A 24,685-nucleotide genomic window follows, 5' to 3' on the forward strand; every position below is an offset into this window, starting at 1 on the left:
GGGAAGGGAGCGAAAACTGAATGGGAAGTCATCAGAGAGGGAGACCAACCATATGAGACTCTTGACTCTGGGAAATAAACTGAGGGTTGCAGAAAGGGAGGTGGGTGGGAGGATGGGGTAACTGGGTGATAGGCATTAAGGAGGACACGTGATATGATAAGCACTGTTATGCACAACTAATGAATTGTTGGAGATTATATCAAAAACTAATGATGTTCTATACATCAGATAATTGAATTTAAATTAAAAAAAAAAAAGAAAGTGCTTCGTCAAACAGCAGCACTAAGGAGCTGCTCAAGAAACGTAGCCATCTTTAGCCCCGCAAGACATGGTGCGGTATCGCTCTGGGGAGCAGGGCCTTGGATTCAAACACCAACCCCTTCACTCCCCAGACCTAGGGCTTCACACACAAGTCACGTGCTCTGAACTCCTCCAAGCCTCAGATGTCTCCTCTAAAACTGAGGGAGTAGCTGCCTCATGGCCCCATTACGAAAATTAAATTATACAACATACATAAAGAACTTAGTATAGTGCTGGGTACACAGGGAGCCCTTAGTCCATGGGACGCATTATTGTTTTCGGGCACAATCTCCTAAACCCAGTTTAACTGGCAGGGAAGGTGTGATTACACAAGGGTCACTGTGTGACCTTTGGAATATGAAGACTCTAAGGGGTAAATTTTAATTTGTAGTTCTCCCACGCCATCCAAGGCCGATGTCAACTGCATGTCAGATCCCCCGCACGTGAATGACTCACCCCTACAGAGAGATAGGCCGACCCGCCTCACAGAAAAGACGCAACAGATAAAAACCACGATAAACATTTTCAAGGTACCAACTTCTGCAGCAATGTTAAATTAAGACGGGAGTTCACCAGGGAATAACTCGTCAGATGTTCGAAAACATAAAGCATCTGTCTTCACATTATGCCAATTAACCTAATGCCCTTGTTCCTTTAAACCTGCAAATGCCAATCACCAGCCTGCCGCCCAGTGAACAGCCCCAGCTTCTTGCTGGCATTAAATCATTTCAGGTATTTGTTCTCAGAAAGGAAATAGAAAGGTGTCAAACGAAGTGACCAAAATCTCAAAGGTCCTTTTGACTTTGATTTCCGTTACTCTGTTTCAATAGAGTAAAACTCAATCCTATAAGAGCCATTCATTCTAAAGTGACTCACTTAAGAATACCTGGTGACCCCCACACAAAGGAATTAGCCAAGTGAAAGGCTCTGCTTTATGATTCTACTTAAAGGAAAGTTCGCGTGAGCGGACTGCTTTCAATGCCTCCATAATTAAAAATATACTACAATCACAGCTCCGTGGAGATGTTTGACTCGCTAAAACCTATTTAACTAGGGTAAATTGCTAAAATTCTACTTAAGGGACCTGATAGTTTGAGTTTCATGTCAGAAGACAATTCTTTATTCACTATGATACTTTTCCTTATTCAACTGAGAAATTTAATACAGCTTCTCTTCTAAATTTTTCAAATAGCGAAGCCCAACTTTGCTCACAGCTATGCTGCTAAGACACAAGGTAATGGAGCCTTTCCTACAGGAATAATCTCAAAGTCTCAAGAGAAGGTGTGGACGTGCTTGTTGCAAAATGCCTGTATTTTAGGTTTCCATCAACGTATCCCTGGTGTGTCTTTTATCTAAACCTAAATAAGCTCCACTGAGCGTGTTAAATTAAAAAAAAAAATGTTAACGGTTGCAGAGTGAAGACAGTTTTCATTGTCATTTACTGACAACTCTTTTGCAAACCAGGCCTCAGGAATATCATACCCCTTGTTCAGTGTTGGAGAGTAAATATCCCACGTGCACTTGTTGAATGAGTGACTCTAGTCCCTCCCCAACCCCACTGCCCTTTCTTTACTTACACATTAAGATTGCAATATTCTTTGAATTGTAAATTTAAGAATTAACGGTCTTCTTTTCTGTCTCATAATGTAATCACTGGTTACAGTCTAACCAGATGAAATATGTTATGCAGCAGAGAAAAATAACTCTCGTGCCACCCTCTCAGGTTTAGTGATGGGGGTGTGCTAATTAAACAGACAAAAGATTAACAGGAGAAAAACTCTATTCTACATGCACACAGGGGCTTCACAGAAAAGAAGTGAAAACCCCCAAAAAAGTGGTTAGGCCTGGGGGCTTTTATACCATTCTAACAAGGAGCGATAACTTGTGGAGAAGTGGGCAGACATGGGAAAAGCAGGGGTGGTAAACTGTGGGAAGGTAAATACAGGAGGGAAACGAATGGAAGATTTGGGTGATTTGAGCAAGGTTCATTTACGCAGTCTCAGGTCCGTGTCCTCTCCAACGATGAAAGGCTGCCCTCTGCCTGGTATGGGATAAAGAGACACTTTCACAAAAGGAAATGTACACTCTGCTTTTAGGCATCTGCTGTTTCTCGATTGCCTTTCACTCAAATGGTGGCATATTTGGGTGATCCTCTTCTCCCACTTCGAGAATGGCCCCATATATTGATGAGAGCAAAGACAGTGGCGGGCTTGTCCGTTCACCCCCGATGATGACAGTGGTCTGTACTCTGAGCACAGTGCAATTTGAGAGGTCAAGTCCTTTGTGATTTGCTAAGTTTTCACCCCTGTTTCTGGGTAGCCTCCACACTCAACCTCTTGACCTTACCTTCCTGATAATCTCTCACTCAAGGCAGTAAGAGGTGAGGGGTGGGTGGGGCAAGAACCTCCAGGCAGGCTGAAATCCATTAAGTCACAGGTGAGTGCAGACCAGTCACCAAAAGCAAAGGAGCCAAAATCAGATCAAGTCCAGGTGACAGGGCCAAAGGAGAGAACGGGGCCGAGGGTAAGCAGAGGGTGGTCTGAACCACAAGCCCTTGTCTGTCACCAGTAATTATAAGGTACAGCACTGGGGTAGCCCCACTGTACTTAAAGGACAAGAACCAAAGGGACCCTACAGAGGTCCACAATTTTGCAAATAGCACAGGCTTCCTCCTCAGGGCAATAAAAAACATGTCCTGAACATGCACATATTTGATGCATTCAGCTTCTGAAAGCATACTGCCCCTTCTAGTGCTGGAAGGCGAGAGCTCTTGGTAACACAATCTTAACATACACAATTTGCATATACTAAATATGTAAAATATGTGAACAACTCTAAAAAAACGGACTGCATTAGAAGGATGGAAATAATACACAGTATTCTGCAAAATGTCATTTCCCAACTTACATCCCCGTCCTTATACCCATCCTATTAATTCGGCACTAAAAAAACAAAAAACAAAACAAACAAAAAAACCCACCAGAAAATATAAATCATACCCCTAAAGCACTAATACATCAGGCACCGAAATTACATAGCATGATGATGCATAATTATGGCACTTTCAAACAGCATTTGAGAGCGTGTCACAAGCGATGAAAAATGTAATTTATTTCTACTGACAGATATTAATTGCTCTGTGTTAGAAAATTTTTGAACCATTACTGATAAGCAGAAATGGTAACATAAATGCCTGAAAAACAACTGCAAGGAAAGAAGTATAGTTCTAATCATAAAAACTCCCATAGCATAAGGAAAGGCAATTTCTCAAAGAGGACATCTATTATTAAAATTTGTAAATTGTTTCCGTGATACACAGGAAGAGGCTCAAATGCGAAGTCGCTTCCAGCAGGTCTAAAGTGTTATTAATCTCTGATAGCACTGGCTAATTGGAATTTAGGGTTTTGCCTTGTTTCCTCAGCAAACTGTCTTTATTAGGGCAAAACCGGAACCCTCAGGATGGGAGGACACATGCAGAATAGATTCTGCCTTTAAAACAGAACCCCAAATGGTCACAAATGAAATTCACTTGTGGTTTAGGAGAGCTGTGCTTTTCGTCATTACTATTATTTATTATTACCCCCTTTTCCCCTTATTACTTATTACTACCGTTCCTGCTAACTGGTTTCAGTCCGTTACTTTAGAGACTGCGGAATGTGGACAGCAGTGTTGGGTTACGTTGGCTTCCATAGCTCATACAGCTAAACACAAAGTCATCACAGATCTTGCGAGACTCCACTATCTTCAAGAGAAGCCTAGGTGAGGTCCTTCCATCCACCATCTTCACCACCTCCCAATACCTGTGTCGATACCCACACTCAGCACTCTGAGGACCCACCTAAGCTAATCGCCCCTATACAACACCACTTCTGACTCTTTGGTCTTGGGCACCATCTTTGTGCCTGAATTCTGCTTCACATCCTTTCATCCCTATTTCTGTCAATAGCGCCTCTGGTTTCTTTAAAACCTAGGCTGGATTTCCTGAATTATCATTGAATCCTCCTTATCCCTTGCCCTAAGACTTATTAATCTGTTACCATCTTGCTATGTATCTTACCATCTCAAATCAAATAATTTTTCCAGGATCTTTCTAAACTCCTTCCAATTTCATTCTGTCACAACTATCAGATCATTCTCCCTAAAAACATGACTTTCCCCACATCAAACCACTGTACACATATCATAATCTCCAGCGCCATCCCTGCATACCTTCAGGATAATGTCTAAATGCATCAGCTTGACATTTAAGGCCCTTTGTGATCTGACCTCAATCTACCTGTTTGGACCAGGTTACAGTAATTCTGCTTACTGATGCTGTCCCCTCTAACTTCTGTGATCTATGAAATACAAACACAGTGAAGTTTTCCTGCCTCTAGATTTTCACTCAGGCAAACTCCCTGTGGTTCACATATCTGTTTTCCTATTTTTTGATTTCAGAACAAATTCCAGGCTCTCTATAAAGCCATTCCAGCCCATAATGACTGCCTTCTTCCTACTACAGTCACATCATTTTTATTAAATACACCCTTGTATTTGTTGTATGTGGGGGTCCTGATTCCAGCCGGATCACAAGCCCTTGAGGGCATGGACTACGTCAAATATTTCTGAAATCCCATGACCTGTGCTCCGTGAATGCCTGCTGACAGCTGTCTGATCAGCTTCTTTAACATGCAGAATCTAAAGGAAGGGGAGAGCGCCATGCTGGCCTACTGAACAAAGCCACAGAACCAAAGTGGTAAAGGGCAGTAACAGAAACAAGAATCTTAAGTAGAAGATAGGTCAGAGCCAGAAGACACCATGTGAAAACATATGTGAATTCAAATATAGCTAGGCCAAAAGAGGAAGCCATGGTGAAAGCAAACAAGAGAGCAAAGGGATGTAAGGAGCAAAAAAGAGAAAAGCAGATGGATGGTAAAGGGAGGAAGAGTCTGGAGCCATTCCAAAGCCAAGATGCAAAATTAAGAAACTTGCCCTAACTGCAAACAGGACAGGGCACTCAGCAGTGATGGCGCACCAACATTTTCAAGCACCTTTGCAACTGTTAACAAGTTTAACCCCTGCAAGTCCACAAAGCACATCTCAACAATTTAAAGAGGTTAATTTATTTAAGCCTGTTCTTTTACCGCAGTGGAATTAAACTCAAAATCAAAATAGGATAACTGGAAAATCAAAAAATGCCGTTTTGAAACGAAGTCATGCCACTTTAAATATCCCCATATCAAAGACAAAATGACAATGGAAATTTTAAACAATTGGTATAAGTAATAAAAATAAGACAAATCAAACGTGTATAGCTAAAGCTGTGGTTAGAGGGAAATTAATAGGTTTGCATGTCTATATGAGAAAAAAAAAAAGACTGAAAATCTATGTTCTAAATATTCATCTCAAGAAGTTGGAGAAAGAATCACAGGTTATGTTCAAAGAAAGCCAAAGAGGGGAAATAATAAATATGAGAGCAGAAATTCAGTGAAAAATAAAACAGGTTATACAGAAAGATCAACAAAGTCAAAATTAGTTATTCTGAAAGACCAACAAAATTGATGGGCCAAAAAAAAAATTGATGGACCATTAATTAGAAAGACTGATAATGAAAAAAAAGAAGCAGCAAAATTACCAACATAGGGAAATGAAAAACAGTACATTCGTATAGACCCTATAGACCTTTCTAAAGAGGACATGAGGAATAGCTTTGAACTAATAAATTTTAAATTTTAAGTAAAGTGAACTTTTAAAACACAACTTACCAAAACTGACTCTGGAAAAGATAAAAAACATAAATATCCCTATAGCTATGAAAGAAATGAAACCCGAAATTTAAAATCTTCACCTAAAGAAAGCCCCAGCTCTAAGTGATGGCAGCAGTGAGACATCAGAAGGATAAAATATCATGGCCAGTTTGGATTTTATCCAGAAAGTTTGATATCCAAAAATCAATGTAATTCACATTATAAAGAACAAAGGGGAAAATCATAACAATCCTTTCAACAGAAATGTCATTTGATATGATTTAAAACCCATTCCAATTTTTAGAAAATCTTAGCAAACAAAAAAGGAAAGTTCCCCTAATAAATAGAACCTCCTAAATCTGACAGGATGTGCAAAAACTTAGAACAAACATCATTCTTCATGGTGAATTCCTGAGGACTTTCTTCCTGGGGTCAAAGATGAGATACAGATGTCTACTCTCACTGATTCTGTTCAATTTTGTAACGGAAGTACAAACAAGTAAGGGAAAGGCTGTAAGAGGGAAAAGAAGGCTATAAAGGACTTTTCTGAGGTCTGTGAGTTCTTCGAGCAAATTGTCAAATGGGGGTGAGGCAAGTTTCAAAATCCCTGACTTTGTAGCCAAGGAGGACAGAAGTGAGGTCAACTGACACTTGCAACTGGCATCCCAACTGAGGGTCGTCTTGTGGACGGGAGCCCTTAAACCTATGGAGTCCTGACTCCATATGACGCTGACTCAGGTAGGTAGTGTTAGAATTGGACCAGACTGTGGGACACCTAGGTGGTGCTGCAGAGATGGTGTTGGGAAAGACACCAGGTGTTAGGTGTCAAGAAGAAAAGAAAACCTCACACTGGCAACGTTCTATTTCTTGATCCAGCTGTTGGCTACATGGGTCTGTTCAGCTCGTAAAGATTCATCAAGAGATGTACTTATGATCCAAGTACTCTTCTGTACGTATACATGAATGAAAAGTTAATTCTTTTTTAAATGTGCCCATGTCGTATGTGTGTGTCTGTGCAGCCCCCTGCCCCTCTGGCAGGTAAAGAGAAGACTCCAAATATTGGGATATTTCTGTTAACGTCTAAGAGAATAGAGTCCAAGAAAAAAAAATGAATAGAACAGTGAGTAGCCTGAGCCTGTGTGAGAACAGGAGAGGGATTCATCAAGAGGCTGAACATGCAGCCTTTGTATAATTTTGTTTGCGAGGGGGCCGCGATTTAAAGTTATGCTCCATCATTTAATGTGAGACATTAGAAATGTAAATAATCTTTAGTCCAAAGTGGCTTTTAAATCCTCTCATAATGGAAAATCCGATAGCATGTAGACAGCACTACACAAAGAATAATTTCACATTATAAATTGAGGAAAATTCATCAACTCTGGTTTTAATAGCCTCCGTTTTTTTAGTGGCATCTTTTTCAAGCTGGTATCTTAGCAGCACAGTGTACTAATTCAGGGGCCATTCAACCACGTTGTGGTTTTTTAAATTATTATTAAATTATAACAAGATAAATTTTTCAGTTTTCCCCACAGAGAGCCGTATACTGCACCCAAGCACTGATATTGATTTCTTAAGTCAGGTAAGAGGTCTTGTCTCTAACCTATTACTTCGCCTTGAATTTGAATAAAATGCATCTACTTCCACGGCTATCTATCTACTTTGCCTCACCAGGGGTGGCGGGTGCAGGCAGACCCTGTTCACAGCTATGCCACTACGAGATGTTTGATTAGCAATCTGATTTCAACAAGCTAACCCTGAGTAAGACATATCATTAATAAATGCAATGCCCAAATTCAAGTAAAAGCACAGGCACGAGAAAAAAAATCATACACTCTTAGGAAAAATTCAGTCATTCTCTCATCAGGCTTTACAGAGAGCTCACTACATGTTTGAAATCAAGCCAGATGAGGCGCTCGCTGGGATGAATAAGGCAATAATGAAGAGGATCCCGGCTTGCACATTGTTCACAGACCAGATTTTATAGAAGAGAGGATAGCACAGGGAGTCTTCAGGAGAACAAAGCTGATGGGCACTGGAAGAGTATTCTAGGCACACACAAAGGGATATGGAAAAGGCTCATGCAATCAAGAAACTCTAAGAAGTTCTCTATGTCCACCATGCGTATGGTAGGCTGGGGGAAGATGAGGTTGGAAGAGAGGCCATGAAAGCGATAAGCTTCTGAAGGAATCTCATCAGAAGAGTTTTTGTGTTTTAAGGGCACGTGTGGCTGGCAGGATTGGGAAGGACTGACAAGGAGGGAGCTTAGGAGACCATCTAGGAGGCTACAGTAGTCGGTATGGAAAATAAGGAGCTTCAATCAGGAATGGTGAGGAAAACCAGTTTCAAGAGATTTTGAGAAGGTAGAATCAATGCCAATGGGTCATGACTGCGTATGGACAGTGAGGAGCATAGAAGGATCTAGGCCGACTCTAAAGTTAACAAGATTAAGATGACAGAAAGGGTAATGTGAAGGGGGTTATAAAGGAATGGGCCGTGTAGGAAGCAGACAAACGCCATCTTGGACAAATTGCCATGGTTACCACTCTGTGACCTGAAGCCCCCCTGAGCACTGCCCTCTACACATTCTAATTACACCCTCAAGTATGCCCTTGGGGCACAATGCCCCCCATCTGCACGGGAGGTAACAGGACTGAGTCTCCAACATCTCCTCCAGGTGGTCCCCCCACCCCACCCCGTGTGCTCCCAGCCTCTAAGGCTACAAAAGAAGGTCTTACAGGAGGTGGGGTCATTCAAGACATGCCTCTGTCCTTAAGTCCCAGGAATAAACCATTTCTCCTCAAACTGGACCTGTCAGCCTTTTCCTTTGGTCTTCAGGCTCCCTGGGTTTTTGGAGGCTATTTTGCATAGACCTCCCTTCCACAGGACAGGCAGGGACTGCTCATGTCCTTAATCATCACCGAGAGCCGATGGAAATTGTAAACACTTCCACAGACCCGGTCCACACACATGGATTACCCCAGGGTTCTGGCTTGATGGTACCCTGAGCCAGGGACTATGTGAGGGAAATTAAGTAAATAAAGGCAATGCAAGGTTTGGATAATATTTTGTGTAACACCTGCAGATGGGGTGCCTGTGGGAAATCAAGGCAGAAATTTCAAGTACAGTTGATCTTTGCACAACGCGGGTTTGAACTGTGCAGGTCCGCCAATAGGCAGATCTTTTCCCCAGTAAGTACAGTACCGAACCATAAGTGTATTTTCTCTTCCTTATGATTTTAAGACCATTTTCCTTTCTGAGTCTTACTTTACTGTAGGAATAGTATATAACACATAAACAAAATATGTGTTCATTGACTATTCATGTTATCAGTAAGGTTTCCAGTGAACAGTAGGCTATTAGTTAAGTGTTTAGGGAGTCAAAAGTTATACAAGACTTTCAACTGTGCAGGGGTAGGCACCCCTCATCCCCCGCATTGTTTAAGGGTCCACCAAAGTCACAAATATGGGCCTTCACCTACGAAAAGTGGTTGAGCCTGCAAGCAAGTTCCAATGTCACGTCCAAAATGAGGCTGTTGAGAATGTACCGAAGGCCTTTTAGTGAGGGATTCGTGAGAATGAAAATTAAAGTCTCCTAGTCACTTTAAGGAAAAGTCCCAGTTTTCGTTGTTTTGGGAGCAATGGCCTTTAGCATAAACAGTGATGTTAGCTGTCACTATTATGATGTTTAATAAAAGTACATGGGAACTTTTAAGCTAATCTGAGAAATGATATAAAAATAACATTCTAAGATTAAACCATCAAGGAAAAGCTCCCCCACCGCCAAACAAACAAACAAAATTACAGCAATTCTCCACTGTCCAATAAACAAATTCCTGAACAATCCCTCCCCTTCCCTGCTCATATTAAATTCAATTACTATTCTAATTTGGAAGATTAATTAACATTTAACTACTCTGGCTTTAAAATACATTAGAGATTTAAATGCTGAACTCAGTCCTGGCTTTGCTATTCTTTCCCACCACCAGCCCCCACCCCACCCCGCCCCCAGATTCTATGCCCAGAGCTTTGTCTCTCAAATAAATATCACTTCCCGATTTCAGTAATCAGATTCGACACCCCCCCCCCCCGTTCTCAAAGCCTTTCACACGGACTCTGTCCTGCCACCTGCCATGTCCTACCATGACCTAGACACACTTCTGAGTCTCCAACCCTATGTTAATCTTCATGAGAAGAAAACTATGTTTTTCCCCATTATGAGGTCTCTCCTCCCAGGAGAGCACTCACCCCGCTGACTGTAGAATAATGGGGCAGAACTAGGTAGAACAGGGCTAAGCCAGAAACTAACTGGAGTGAGAAACAGTGAATGCCGAATGCCATATTTTTAGAGTTTTAAAAAAACTTTTATTAGAAAAAATGACATTGTCTGTCTGGCTGACCTTTTCCTTCTGTCTCCTCCTACTCCTTTCTAATCCTGCTGACCTTCACCCGTCGAACACTTCAGCGCCGGGCCTCGGACTGGAACAGCAACGGAGTCTGGGAGGCGAGAGGGAGGGAAGAACAAGGCAGCTCCCTGGGGGCAGCGTGAGTGAGTGACAGGGGCTCCCCGGCCCCCCACCTCCAGGCTCCCTGATTCCAAGTACTCAAGGTCCTCATTTCTGGAGGAACATTTTGGAGACCAAACCAAACTAATTCAAGACTCCTTACACACACACACTGCTATTAACCAACAGCCTCTTTAAGCACTTGCCCCTTTTTATAAAAGTGTTTTCCCGTTCATTTTCATTAATGCTCCATCATTATAAAAATGCTAAGTAACGATAACCGCACTTCTAAATTATAACCTCGGGGTCAACCTGGGAATAAAGCCTAAAGAGAAACTTGATTGTTCTTCCAAGCTAATTTCTAAAAATTAAACAGGAAACCTGCCTCACAAATGAAAAACTGCCTCATCTCCATCTAGCTACCAAAGAAACTTTATTCCTTCGTCCCTTCTGTCCGAGGCTTGCTGAGAAAATAAAAATCCATAAGGGGTGAGTTTGTCCATCTCAATGTTACTGAGCGCCGGACTAATTAGATCTGGAAGTCTGTCTTAGTTAGAAAACCTTACCAAATGGAAAATGCAATAAATCTCACGTGTGCGAAGGCAGAAAGCACCAGAAAAAATATGGAGACCGTCTGTCAGCGATGGTTTGTTTCTGTCCTGGGTGGCTATTCTGATTTCATGCAGAGAGCAGTGACAGGCACAGCACTCATGCCAACATCAGATGGGATCGTTGAGAACTCTGGTCCCGGTGAGAGGTAAATGGTGGAATTCTTCTTTTAATCAAAGAAAAACAGCCATCGTTCCCCTGTGCCCCTCAGAAGTTCTTGGGCTAGTCTGATATGGAGCCTTTCCAGCTGGACCTTTTTGGGTAGCTCTACAGTTAGAGAGGAATCATCATTCATATCCAAATGGATGGCAATGTGTGCACCTCTTACTAAAAACGATTTCAGGATTCTGAACTATCATTTCCTTCATAATCCCTCATTAAGTACAGTTTGAATCCATTTTCTTGCTATTATTTTTCGGTGTTCAATCACCGTGCATAATGAGTCTGCTCTGTTTTCCATCTGAGACGTCAACGCTCTCTCACTTCTACGGGGGCTGTGCGTACAGGTTAATAGTGATAGGCGTAGGGTTTAGCACCTTCTGGCTGGTCTCAGCTTCCCCTAAATAGGCACAGAATCTCTGTGACACATTTGGGCTCTACACAACTCCAAAGTCTGATTAAGGCCACTGCGATCATTAAACTTGAGGGCAGAGGACCTTGGCTCACATGCCAGACACCTGGGCAATAAAGGTCATTTATCACACGCCTCCTGGCTTGCTGCAGACGGTGGGATACTAAATCTTCCTGGACGTTAGTCTTCAGATCTGTAGAATGGAAATTAGCATTTCCGTCTATGAACAACACCTACCCCGCGGTGTTTGCCCCTGAGACGAGCGAGGTAATGAGCGGTGTGAGTGCTATACAATTGTTTTCTCATTCCTACTTCTCCACATCCTCTTTCTGAACTTGCTCTAAGAGTCAGGGTTGCCCCTTCTCCTCTAGGGCTACGGGCCCTCCCTGGACATCTTCTCCGGCACGGGACTCTGATGCTCACCCATCAGCTGATGACCTCAGGACGTACCTCTGCAAGAGGAGTCTTTCCATTTCCAGCTGGTCCACGTACACCTGCACCGGACGCCAGACAGCCCCCTCTGCCTCCACGTGTACAGTATTCCCCTCCTCATGGGCGCATCCCCCCAAAGGTTAATGATACGACCATCTACCCAGGCCCTGTGGGACCCACTAACTCTCTCACATCTTCCCACGTGACCTTGGGTCACATTCATTCTGTCTCCTACATATTTCTCAAACCTGCCCTCTCTCCTCTATCCACCATCAAAGATTGTCAAGTCCAACATCTTCCCTGTCCCGGTCCCCGGCAGGCCACCTCTGGAAGTCCTCCTCTTGCCCTGCCCTCATCCTCTTGGCCCAACCCAGAAGTCTACTGCACTTCAAGCTCCTGACTTTGCCTGAAACCTTTCTCTGGCCACAGAAGCTCGTTCCGACTGAGTGTGGCCAGCCCAGAGCACCAGGGAGCTACTGTTCCAAGAGCCGCCGCCGACCAGTGAAGGATGGGATTCGGCACACAGATGTCTCGGGGTCCTCACCCCTGCACTGGGCAGTTTTGAGGTATGTTTCATATGCTCTCTCCGAAGGTTCCAGCAGCAAGACTCCCCATTTGCCGACATAGGGCCCTCCTTAGGAGTAGCCCCCACCCCCCACCCCCACCCCACTTCTAAGCTCTCCTCTCTTCTATGTCAGACCTGCCCATGCTTCTGGGATCACCTCCCAAATGAACTATTGCACTCAAGTCCTTTTCTGAGATCCTCACCTATCAAGCGAACTTTTGGGGAAACCCATTCAGACAAGCAGGAGTGACAACGGCATCAGATTTCTTAACAGCAACGATGAAGTACTACATTCAGAAGGCTCAGTGAGAAGCATTACCAACCAAGAATTCTAGGTCTGTCCAAACTCAAAATTAAATGTGAGAGCGTGATGAAGACATTCTCAGACACGCTGAATGGGATAGAGTAAGAAACACATTTTGGCCTTGTCCAGAGTTTCTGGCGCAGAGCTCCTAACATGCTTATAATGTCCTAAGTGATAAAGAGGAAAGTGAGCATCTTCCAATATTCAGTCTTTCGCCCTCAAATAACTCCAGCTCCCAAAACAGTTCCGGAGCAGAGGTGAAAAAGTGTCTTGATATTTATAACAAGCCCTTTCAACCGCATCTGAGTTTAAGCAAGTGAGGTGACTTCCAGAGAACTTCTAAGGATGGGGGCCGGTTGCCAGGAGAACCAACCGTGTGATTAGGGGGTGGCAAGCTTCCTGTCCCATTGCCCACTCCCACACCTCCCGGGAGGGCAGAGGGGCTGGACGTGGAGGTCATCACTCATGACAATGATCTAATCAGTCATGCCTACATAATGAAACCTCTATTTGCAAAACCCTACAGGAAGGGGTTTGGAGAGCTCCCAGACTGGCTGAGGCATGGAGGTGCTAGAAGGGCCTGGAAGCCCCACGTCCCCTCCCCCACACCCAGCCCCGTGCGTCTCTTCCATCTGGCTGCTCCTGAGTTGTATCCTGTACAATAAACCGGGGGGCTGGTAAGTCCACTGTCTTCCTGAGTTCTGTGGGCTGTGCTAGCAAATTGTCAAATCCATGGAGTGGTCATGGGAACCTCCAATTTACAGTCTGGACTCATGGTTGGTGTGGGATTTCCTCACGCTAACCCTGGGTCCATCCTCTTAGAGAGGGCACCACACCTTCTCTCTCACTGCCATGAAATCTCCTTAAATCCCCTCATAGCCAATAAGGGACCAGAACACGGTGAGGCAGGGTGCGAACAGCACTGGCCTTGCCTCCTGCTAGAATTCCTGGATCTGTCTGAGCACGAGCACTTTCAGAAGCACGCCGTCGATTTTGTTTCCCCTGCACTAATACACGTGATTATTGGTCCCCGTATGCACACACAGGCCAGTGTGAATTCCCACCGTCTGCTGCTCAGTGGGACAGCGGACGACACTCCCGGGCCTCACTGCCAGGACTCAAGGCCACGCAGGCCCCCAGACAGCATCCTACAACAGACCGAAACCATGGGTCTGAGCCTCCACTGCTGGCAGCTTATTCGGTCAAATGCAAACTTCTTAACCCTTCAGCATTTTGGCTCCTTCATCTGTAAAACGGGGACGGTGCTACCAGTGATGACCTGAGTCCTGGGGCTGATCGGAAGGTCAATGAGACTGTAGACCTACAGCGCTCAGCCCGGCCCCCAGCACAGTGGACACTCAGAAAAGGTGAGATGCTTATGGGTGAGCTATTGCTCTGATCAGAGCCACACGAAGAGACGGTATCTCACTGACCCCTCGGCAGACATCCTCCTGTGCCTTGTAACCTGCGGGGACACGATGCGGTGTGGCTACAGCCCAGTGCTCCTCACACTGTGCTCTGTGCTCGGCACCACCATCCTCCCACTAACGCGCTTCCGCTACAGGGAATCCAGAGTCCGAAGGAGCAAGGGACACTTCCATGTGAAAGGCTCTGCGGACTCCTGCAGCAAAGACAGTGGCTTACCTCTGCATAATTCAGCATTTCCCAAACTTCTATTTGAGCTTGGCTCTCTTACTATCTATTCAGAGCACACAAAGCTATTGTTCCACGGAACGCTGGGTGAGACCCTCCACGTCAAGGTCACCCGGAAGCTCTGGGTGATGCCAAGGGATCCTGAGGCAGGTGCAGAGTGCCAGGAGGCCTCACCAAGGTCACAGGAGCTGTCCTCAATGACCTGGGCAGAGGACGCCTGTTTCTTACCATGGCGCAGGTAAGACTCCTCTGTTAAAAGTCTATCCCTTTGTGTTGGCACCCTTCCCATTAAGCACCACAAAGCCCGGGAGAAAGCCAGCTCCACTCAACCCAAAGATGACAGACGTGTTCTTGCTGGGACAAAAGGTCAAAGTCAGCTTCACAACCCATGAAACATGCCTTTCAGTATGGATGGCATTTTCTTTCTTTTTTTTTTCATGTATATTTTTTTTAAATTTTACTTATTTATTTGACAGAGAGAGAGCGCACAAGCAGGGGGAGCAGCAGGCAGAAAGAGAGGGAGAAGCAGACTCCCCACTGAGCAGGGAGCCCAACATGCGGCTCGATCCCAGGACCCTGGGATCATGACCTAAGCCAAAGGCAAATGCTTAACCCACTGAGCCACCCAGGCACCCCATGGATGAAATTTTCAAGGGAGTGATACGTTGCCCAATTTCAGAAAGACAATTTGGTATTATCATCCAGGTGTATAAAATAAGAGTAAACAGCTTTAAAGCTACAAAGCTCAAAAGTACTTTGTTGATATTTTATGTTTACCCCCAAGGCGGTGGCATGCTACGTGGTGATTTGAAACACAGGTTATATCTCATTTAGAAAACAACGAGGGTTCCTGAGAAGAATAAAAATAGCATTCGTATATAAAATCGACCCCGGTGTACAACGGCATCCCGGTGTATCATATGAGTGGGGAAAGATCCCTGTCCTGTCTTGCGGTACCATGTAGTATTCTGCACTGTCCCAGGCAACGGACTAAGCACCTGCAAGCAGAAATGCTATTTGCCCCATGGACAAAAGGGATGCAGGGACATCTCAGCAAGAAGGAAAAACATGTCAGTGCCTAGCACATAAACACACGTCAGCATTTACGAGTGGCAAACAGAGTCTGGTCATTGAAAAGGAGAAGGGAATGGCTTCTACTCTATCGAGGACGATTTCTTGGTCACAGTATCATGCTGGCTACCGGAAGAAACTGCTAGTGCTGAGCAGTCAGCACAAAAGAGAGGGAACGGAGGTGTCCTGCTGATTACAAAATGTGTGGTACGCAGGAAGCACTCAGTCCATGTCTACTGAAGATATGAACGCAGCAGTCTCAGAAAGGGGGTCGGGGCTCCTAAGTCCAATGATTCATGAAATGTGGAGAAGGAAACTCAGATGCTCAGAAGGGCTTGGGTTCTAAGAGTTGAAGTCCTACAGTGTAACTAAAAATCCTCTTAAAAAAATAAGATTTGGGGGCGCCTGGGTGGCACAGCGGTTGGGCGTCTGCCTTCGGCTCAGGGCGTGATCCCGGCGTTATGGGATCGAGCCCCACATCAGGCTCCTCCGCTATGAGCCTGCTTCTTCCTCTCCCACTCCCCCTGCTTGTGCTCCCTCTCTCACTGGCTGTCTCTATCTCTGTCAAATAAATAAATAAAATCTTTTAAAAAAAAATAAGATTTGGTCATTTGATAAACTAGAGGTCAGCATCAAAAGTATGCACCTTCTTCAAGGCTCCCCAACTCTGAACACAGCGGGAGGCCTGGACTCGGTCCGAGGGTAGAGAAAACCCACCATCACACCACATTGCTAAAGAGGAAAATCTCGTTGGTGATAATTCACTCCTTCCACCTACAAAACAGAAAGGGCTCAAATCCGTCACCCCCATTTACAAAGGAAGATGAAACATTGAAGAATGGAAGAGAAGAAAGATGGGAACTCCTCGCAATCTCTCGGACAAGCTACAGGGTCAGCTGTGACACATCAACACTCTTACATCAAACCGAAGGGAGACAGCTCCAAGCTCCTCCCCACTGAAGCCGCCCTCACTCTCCCCTAGCCTCACGGGCGTCTGCACCCCACAAATAACCCCACGGGTACGTCTGCCTCTTGGCCCACGATGGGTCAGCGTGGCTATTTCCGGAAATCTCTCAGCACTGATAGACCCTTTGACTCTGGGAAAATGGGTTTCTCCTCTTTCTCTCTCCCATTTGTAAACCTAGGGAAATGCTGTTTCTCTAATTCTGAGGATTGGTAGATGGAGTTTATAAAATACCAGACTAAAATCCACAACTGAGATGTCCTGGAGCATGGGTATTAGAATTGTGCCATTCATCGGGGTTTAATTTCAATAGTTACCACAGAGGTAGGCATAATGGACCTACACACACACACACGCACACGCACACACTCGACTAATGCTAAGTGCTGCTCCGAGTGGGAGCTCCGGGGGCTAGTCTTTGTCTCACGAGAGCACGACAGCTGAGGGGTCGCCAACACCCGAAAGGACCCGGCCCCCCAACCTACTTTTACCTCACCTCCTGCTCACAGAAGAAAGGGAGAGTTGGGAAGAGGCCTGGCTGTTTCTTCTTCATCCTGCACCATGTCAGCCCCACGATCAGCGTCTCACAGGCATCCCCGACGTGAGACCCGCCCCAACGCAGCCTCAGTCTGGGCCCCACCTCGGACCCCAGGATGAAAGGCCCGGCTGGGGATAACCCAGTTTCAGCTTCTCCCTGAAAAGCTGACGAGCCACACTCAAGTCCTCTGTGTGCCAGACACTCACCGCTGGTATAGATTTCACGTTGTCTCTACAGGACGCTAGAGAAAAGTTTGCCGCTAACTTTGGAGGTAGCAGAATCAAAGAAATAACTGTGAATCCGTTGGGGTCTTTGAGGGGCCAAGAAGGAATAGGCCCTGTCTACAAGTAATGGGCAGCATCGAGCCAAAGCCTGAAGCTAGGGGAAAAAATAAAGATGAGACAATCCCAACGTTCTCCTCTTACAGAATATCAAATAATAAAAGAACCTCATTTCAAACCTCAGTGTCCCCCCCCAAGCCCCATAATGCCAGGTCTGGCCCCCCAACCTCTGCATTCTTCCTCAGACTCAAATCCAGTTAGTTGAATCCTGACCTCAGCCTCTTCAGCCTACGCCAGGAATTTGTCCGAGGGCCACTCTGCGTGCCTGGGCAGCAGGGTCCCATGAGTCCTCGGCCCACAGATGGAACTTCCAGCTCATGTTCCCACTAGCCTCACTAGCGTGCACGGCAGGGAACGCACACGGCATACATGGGTATGGGGCAAGAATTAAAATGCATTCTGGGTTACACAGAACTTGCGGGCTGCTTGTATGGAAAATGGGGGGTAGGTACTAAAACACCTACAGGAGGTGAATTTCTGGGATAAAAATCTTCCAAAGGTTTGGAAGCAGCTCTGTAATTCAACAGCTCCCTAACTTTGCCTTGTGAAAACCAAAAGCATCTTCACACCCCAATGGTGGGCTACATAAAAAAAAAAAATAGCCCCCCAAAAGACGTTTCCTACAGAGGCCTCAACCCTACATCCGCTGTAAAAGAATGGTTTTCTCAGAGTGGTTCTCCATCCGGGGTACAAAGTGTGTAAGAAAGCAGGATACAAACAGACTCTCTTTTGAAAAGGTTCTCCTCTCAAAGATAAACATCTTGCCGGTAGTCGGCCAGCCTCTAAGTTTTCAACCTCTCGGCTCTGAAGTGAACAGCACAGTAGACACTCCTAAACGAATTTTTAGTAATAGAATTGGAATACCATAGTAAAACCTCAAGAAATTACTAAAATCCTTAATGTACTAGAGTTCCGTCGTACAATAAATAGGTCATTCCAACAAGGGGAATGCCTGTTTTACAAATTTTTATCGTACTAGGACTTGATCGCAGCAAGATGTGACCCGTATCCCACAGTCCCCACAGAGAAGTCACCCTCGATGAAGGAATGAAAAGCCCGCATTTCTCCGCCCCAAGCCGAGCGGGTGGCACCACGCACCAGCGGAGCCGAAATCTTACCGCGGCCTCTTAAACAAACCCAGCGCCCTGTTTTGTGAACTCATCCTGGTGCCTTCTTATAGACCGTCTCCCCGTACCTGATGCCCCTCAGAGTCTGAGGCTTGGGGGAGCGCATTCGGAAACGTGCTTCCTGTTCTCTTTTCAGAGCCTCCTGTGACTGGGAACCACGCAAGTGCCTGAGCCGGTTCATCGGCTGAACCGAAGCAGCTCAAGCGTGTGCTTCATGCCCGGGGCAACGCAGCAAACCATGTGCAGATTGTGGCTATTAGAAAATTCAGGAGCATGACCGCTCAAGGGCAGTCACCCAGCAAGGTCATAATATCCAGACATCCCTTCCCGGCTCTGCACCTGCTGCACATCATTCATCAGGAATCTAAACGTGGCAAGTTCCTTAGGAACGATCACAGAACGATGCTGGGAATAAGCCAGGCACTACGTCAAGTAGGATACTAACTAGTCTCTCTCTGTGTGTGTGTGTGTGTGTGTGTGTGTGTGTGTGTGTGTGTACTCATGCACACACATGCACAAACAGAGAATCAAACATCCTTCAAAAGAAAACAAGTCTTGTTTTTGCTTACGTTTTAAAATTCTGCTTTAAAAAGTGTTTATAATGATCAATGCCACATAAGCCGCAGCAACACAGACCCACCTACCTGTTCTGCAGCCTTTCCAATATTTCTAAGGAGCCCTAAGTTCACTGTACTTCCTGTGTCCCAAGAGCTCTTAAGACGCTAATTTTTTTCACGCAGAAAATATTCAAAATATCAGCGAATACAATCAATCCCGAAATACTATTTCGAGACAATCATCATTGCTACTTTGCTCGTGGTGGAAAGGGTAGCTAGTCAACAGCCTCTAAAACGTATCTCAAGGCATTACAAATCAAGTGGAAAGTATACGGGAAACAGGCTGGCCAGTTAAGCTGGTATTTAAATGCGGCACTAAAAATGCATTTCACACCCAACTTCATCAATCACCAACCAATCTTACTTTGCATCTTGGCTACCAAAAGAAAATGGGATTTGTTTCCCTGAAGAAATATGTCACAACTCTGCTTGAATTATTAAGCTTTACTATTACGAAAAGAAACAGAGTTGGAAAGAAAAAAAAGAAAAAAAGAAAAGAAAAAGAAAAAAATAAAATTAGAGCCAGGTTGCCATCTACAGACAGATATCAGCACTGCTCATTCATATGGCACTAGACACCGAATATCAGTAAATATCAACAGTAAAAGAAAGACAACAGGTATGATTACAGCCTTCATTATAATAAAAATCAAGACAGCCTACAGAGTCTCTCTCTTCTCATTAACATGAGAACAGTATAGGTAATGAACGCTGGACCAAAAATTTGCACAATTTCACCTATGTTATGAGATGATCATTCTACCTCTAAAATTTAACACTTTGAAAGAAAATTGAATCAACCACTTAATTCCAAATGTAAAATACTGGTAAGTAGAAAAAAACTATGTTTCATCTCTAACATCAAATCCTTGCATTTTTTATTCGATATTTGTATATGTTACAAAACAATCACCACAGTAAGTCTAGTTAACATCTGTTACCATACATGGTAACAAAAAAAAACAAAAAAAAAAAACTTTTTTCTTGTGATGAGAACTTTTAATATCTACTCTCTTAGCAACTTTCAAATATACAATCTGGTATTCAATTCTTGCATTTTTTACTAATTAACTTGACTCACCACACACCTTCCTTTTTGTTTTGCTTATAGTCCTATTGCTTTTAATTTTCTAGACAATGAGAGTGCTCTTGAGATAAGACTATCCAAAAGCACACACTTGGTTCCAATCACTAGAGGACATAAAAGTAAAAAGCAATTGTAAGAATAAACGAATATGAAGCTGAACTAAGGGGTGAAAAAAAGAGAGAGAAATTTGATACTATAACCTGGAAATTTTCTATAGCCAAAGACATCTGGAGAGAGATCTGATAGGGGGGAAATAGCTCAATTTTCAAAAGTACGGATTTAAGCTAATCCCCTTAAATTTGTCAAGTGATGATGTAATCTAGTGAACTGCACAAGATCTTTTTTTTTCATTTTCCCTGGAAAAAACTGTTTTTGGAGGCCAAGATTCATTTTCCAGGTTATATGTTCTTTCTATCGAGAAGAAAAGATACAAAATGCTTCATCTCAACTCTTCTGTACACTTCTGGGTCATGTAAGTTTCTTACTGGGGGGAAAATCCACTCCCCTAAACTGTCACTTGAAAGACATCAGCAGGAGACACCTGGGGGGCTCAGTCGGTGAAGCATCTGCCTTCGGCTCAGGTCCTGGGATTGAGCCCCGCACTGGGCTCCCTGCTCAGTGGGGAGTCTGCTTCTCCTTCCCCCTCTGTCCCTCCCCCTGCTTGTGCTCCCTCCCTCTCTCTCTCTGACAAATAAATAAATCTTTAAAATAAAGTAAAATGAAACACACCAGCAGCTGCTCCACGTAACAGTGAGGTCCAGCAGTTAGAAGTGTACATTCCGCTCATTATAAAACGACATTGGAAAACAGACACTTAAAATGGACGATTATCTGAGGGAGCGCCTGGGTGGCACAGCAGTTAAGCGTCTGCCTTCGGCTCAGGGCATGCTCCCGGCGTGATGGGATCGAGCCCCACATCAGGCTCCTCCACTATGAGCCTGCTTCTTCCTCTCCCACTCCCCCTGCTTGTGTTCCCTCTCTCGCTGGCTGTCTCTATCTCTGTCGAATAAATAAAAATAAAATCTTTAAAATGGGCGATTATCTAAAACAACGGCCAGGCTCTCCAAAGACAAGGGAAAAACAGCAATGGCCTTCCACCTTTCCTGAGCACTTTTTAAAAACTAACTTGCTTCAATGCTCAACACGTTTCTTGTTATTATCATCCCCGTAGGTACCGTTGTTGAAAACCGAGAATTTCTACGAAACCAAAAAATACTGGTCATTTAACTTTTCAATAAATGTTCCTTTCCAGTGCAAGATGGAACTGTGGATGTAACCTCATTCTACAGAATTTCTGCGAGAAATGACAAGGTGAAAGTCCCCTTTCTTCTGAGAAGCAATTACTGAAACTAAAGACTTCAAAACATACATATTAGAAGGAGGAATTGGGATTTTTCACAGGCTAAGACGAGCCTCACAGAATATAAGCCTCATTTTACAAAAGCCTTTAATGAAAATATTTGTGAGAAGTTTAAAGTAGGTCCTGCTTCGTAATGGGTTTCAAAGTATGAGAGAGACCTGTCTACGTTGTCCCGTTCAGCACTAGTTTGCCAATACTTATTACGTGTCTCGTATCCATCAGACCCATGCCAGTCGTGAATAAAAACAAAACAACTAGTAAGACCCAGCTCAGGGCCTTGGGGGCTTCACAGTCTGGTATATCGATTAAAACAAAGCCTCTATGATTTTAAATCCTTGAGGTATGGCATACTCTTCCAGGCTAGCTTCTTTCCTTCGGTGCCTGAGATAAAATATGCATTCAATAAACATTCGTTGGCCACATTGGACCCTGGCCTCTCCCGTTTCTTCGTCACCGCGAAGGATTATATAGACTTAACGATAAGCAAACTTTCAAGCTAAATCTGAATATGAACCCACATTTTGCAGAGAGCTGATGGGGCCCCCAAAAGTTATGTGGCTTGGTCCATCACAGAGCTGCAACGAGAATCCAGGACCCTCCATCTCCAGCTGGTCTCCATCACTGAAATGACGTAAAGCCCCCTCCATTCTATCTCCTCTTTGTAACTGACTCATCATGAAGCCTGCTCCTCTCAGTCTCACGCAGCTTTCCCACAACTCCTTTGTCACCTGCCACATCCTAGGAACTCCCACAAATTCACGTGTCCCCTTTGTTGTGAGGCCCACAGTAGCTGTCATTCTTCACATTAGAAAGAAGGTGAAGCTTCTCCCAAGCGGAAGACAGAGAGCTGACCATGAATCCAAAACAACAGCCCATTCACCCTCCTTCCTCCTGCCCAGCATGTCCCCCGGCAGGTGTGTGAGGGGAGCCCAGGGTGAAGGAGAAGCAGCCCCTCCACAGGGCTGTGGCCCAGCGGGCTCGTCCCACCGACAGCATGCTTGGAATGAAACCAAAAAGAGCCTGTCTTCCCAAAAATTCCCATGAAAAGTCTTCCCATGAAAGTTCACAACTCTGCACAAATCTCTACTGATGAAAATGTTTAAAAACTTATTTTATGGCATCTCTTACCTGGTGATGCAAGATACAGAACTAATTTGCGGACATGTTGTCCTACTATTAAGTTTTCTGGGTGTGTCACATTCTCTCGGATATCGGTAAAATTAGGAAAACATCTTTTTGGAGAAAGGGATCTATGACTCAAAGTAACTTGTGATCAACGTGGATAAGGGTTGCAGACACACAAGTAAGAAAGACCAATGTCAACAGTAATTGGTATCCACATTACTCAAGCCCTTTTTGTAGAAGAAAAGGATGATAAGATTCACTTTTTTTTAATATGAGACCACCACCAGAAATATGTTACCTCAAAACATGTGCTCTTGTACACAGCCTCTAATTACAAACAGAAATTTGGCAGGAAAAACAGAAGAATCTCTCCTACAACAAAAACTCTTCTTTGAAAACTCTCCTTCAGGACTATAAGGAGTATCTTCCGTGGGTCCAGAGAAATAAACAGATCTATTTAAGAATTAAAATCGTACCACAGCCTTAAGATGATAATCAATAAAAACAATAGAATAATCACAAGGACAAACTTACCACTGTTTGGGCTTATTTGTGGTGAGTTCTTCAACTTTACATTTTGTTTCCCTTTCTTGGGTTTTTCCAAATTCACTTCCTCTTTTTTCCCTTTCCTCTTTGGGGGCTGAGGGGACGTGTTGTCGCTGGATCCAACCGTTGACTTGGACTGACGATCATTTCCCTGAGTGGCAGAAGATGAGACCCTTACCATGGGCTAATGAAGTCCCAAAGTGACTCCTACTCAATGTCAGTCATTAACCAGCAGTAAATGGGGCAGGCGTGGGAGTGGATGTAATTTGCTGATTCCCTGCTCTCTGTTTTAATACGTACATTAACTTTTCCTGGTGCCAGGAGAAGGGTCTAGCCTAGGCATGAGAATAAAAGTAGCTAAAAAGTATTGAATGCTTAATATGTACCAGACATTCTATAAAATTCCTTCAGTCCTCACAACCCTGAGACAGCCACTGTTATCGCCCATTGCAGAGAGGAAGAAATGAGGCTTGGAGGTGGAGTCTTATCCAAGGTCACTAGCCAGCGAGGCCACTGCCTTAACCATCCTCTCCCTCCTGTGACTTCCAGAAAAATCTACTGAATGAAGAAGGGTAACAGCCCTCAGTTTGACCACTTAATCTGGAGATACCTTCTTAACTAGTGGTCACTGTGAATATGCAGGTATCATCATACAAGGAACATCCACTGTGCTTGTAGAAATCCTCAAATACGTACTCATCTGTTGGTGACTGCCGTGCTCCCAACAATCGCAAATCCAGAGCCACGTGGACACAAGCAGCTCAAGACCACGCTCTTGCAAGGCAGCCACCAATGATCATACATTCAGTGGTTTCCTGTGGTCTCCACGCGCCTCTGGAAACGAAAACCTTGCCTCTGCAAAGGAGGCTTTTCAGCACGAAGGTGAGTTTGGGTTTCCCTGGCCCACGTACAGATCCCGGGGAGCCACACTAACAGCCACCACAGTGATGGCCACTGTGAGCACCCAAAGAACAGTTGTGCTCAGCCTCAGTCGCTGCTTGGCCATTGCTACAGCAAGTACCTCCCTCCTAACAAGACAACTTGGTCCTCAGATGCTCAGGTGCTAAACCCACTTGAATGTCTTGAATGCGTAAGGTGTGAGGCTGCAGGAAGTAGAAAGAATGCAAGTTTTAGAGACCAAAAATACGTGGCCCGGAGCCACTGCACTGCCACTGACCACCTATGGGACCTCAGGCTAACTAACTCCTGCCTTCTTTGACTGTGTCCTTCTCAGTTGAGTGGGGCTAA

The 24,685-nt window shown here is 44.5% G+C and overlaps 1 protein-coding gene across 1 annotated transcript in view; it reads right to left on the reverse strand.

The window, feature by feature from the left end:
- Window positions 1–24,685, reverse strand: part of DCDC2 (doublecortin domain containing 2) — a 145,265-nt gene that overhangs the window by 66,072 nt on the left and 54,508 nt on the right. Inside the window, exon 8 of the mRNA XM_045795716.2 lies at window positions 23,426–23,588. Coding sequence (XP_045651672.1) covers window positions 23,426–23,588 — 163 coding nt within the window. The remainder of the gene's footprint in view (window positions 1–23,425; window positions 23,589–24,685) is intronic.

Source organism: Ursus americanus, chromosome 32 (genome assembly GCF_024610735.1).
Source record: "Ursus americanus isolate L20-20 chromosome 32, mUrsAme1.1.p, whole genome shotgun sequence".
Classification (NCBI taxonomy): Eukaryota; Metazoa; Chordata; class Mammalia; order Carnivora; family Ursidae; genus Ursus; species Ursus americanus.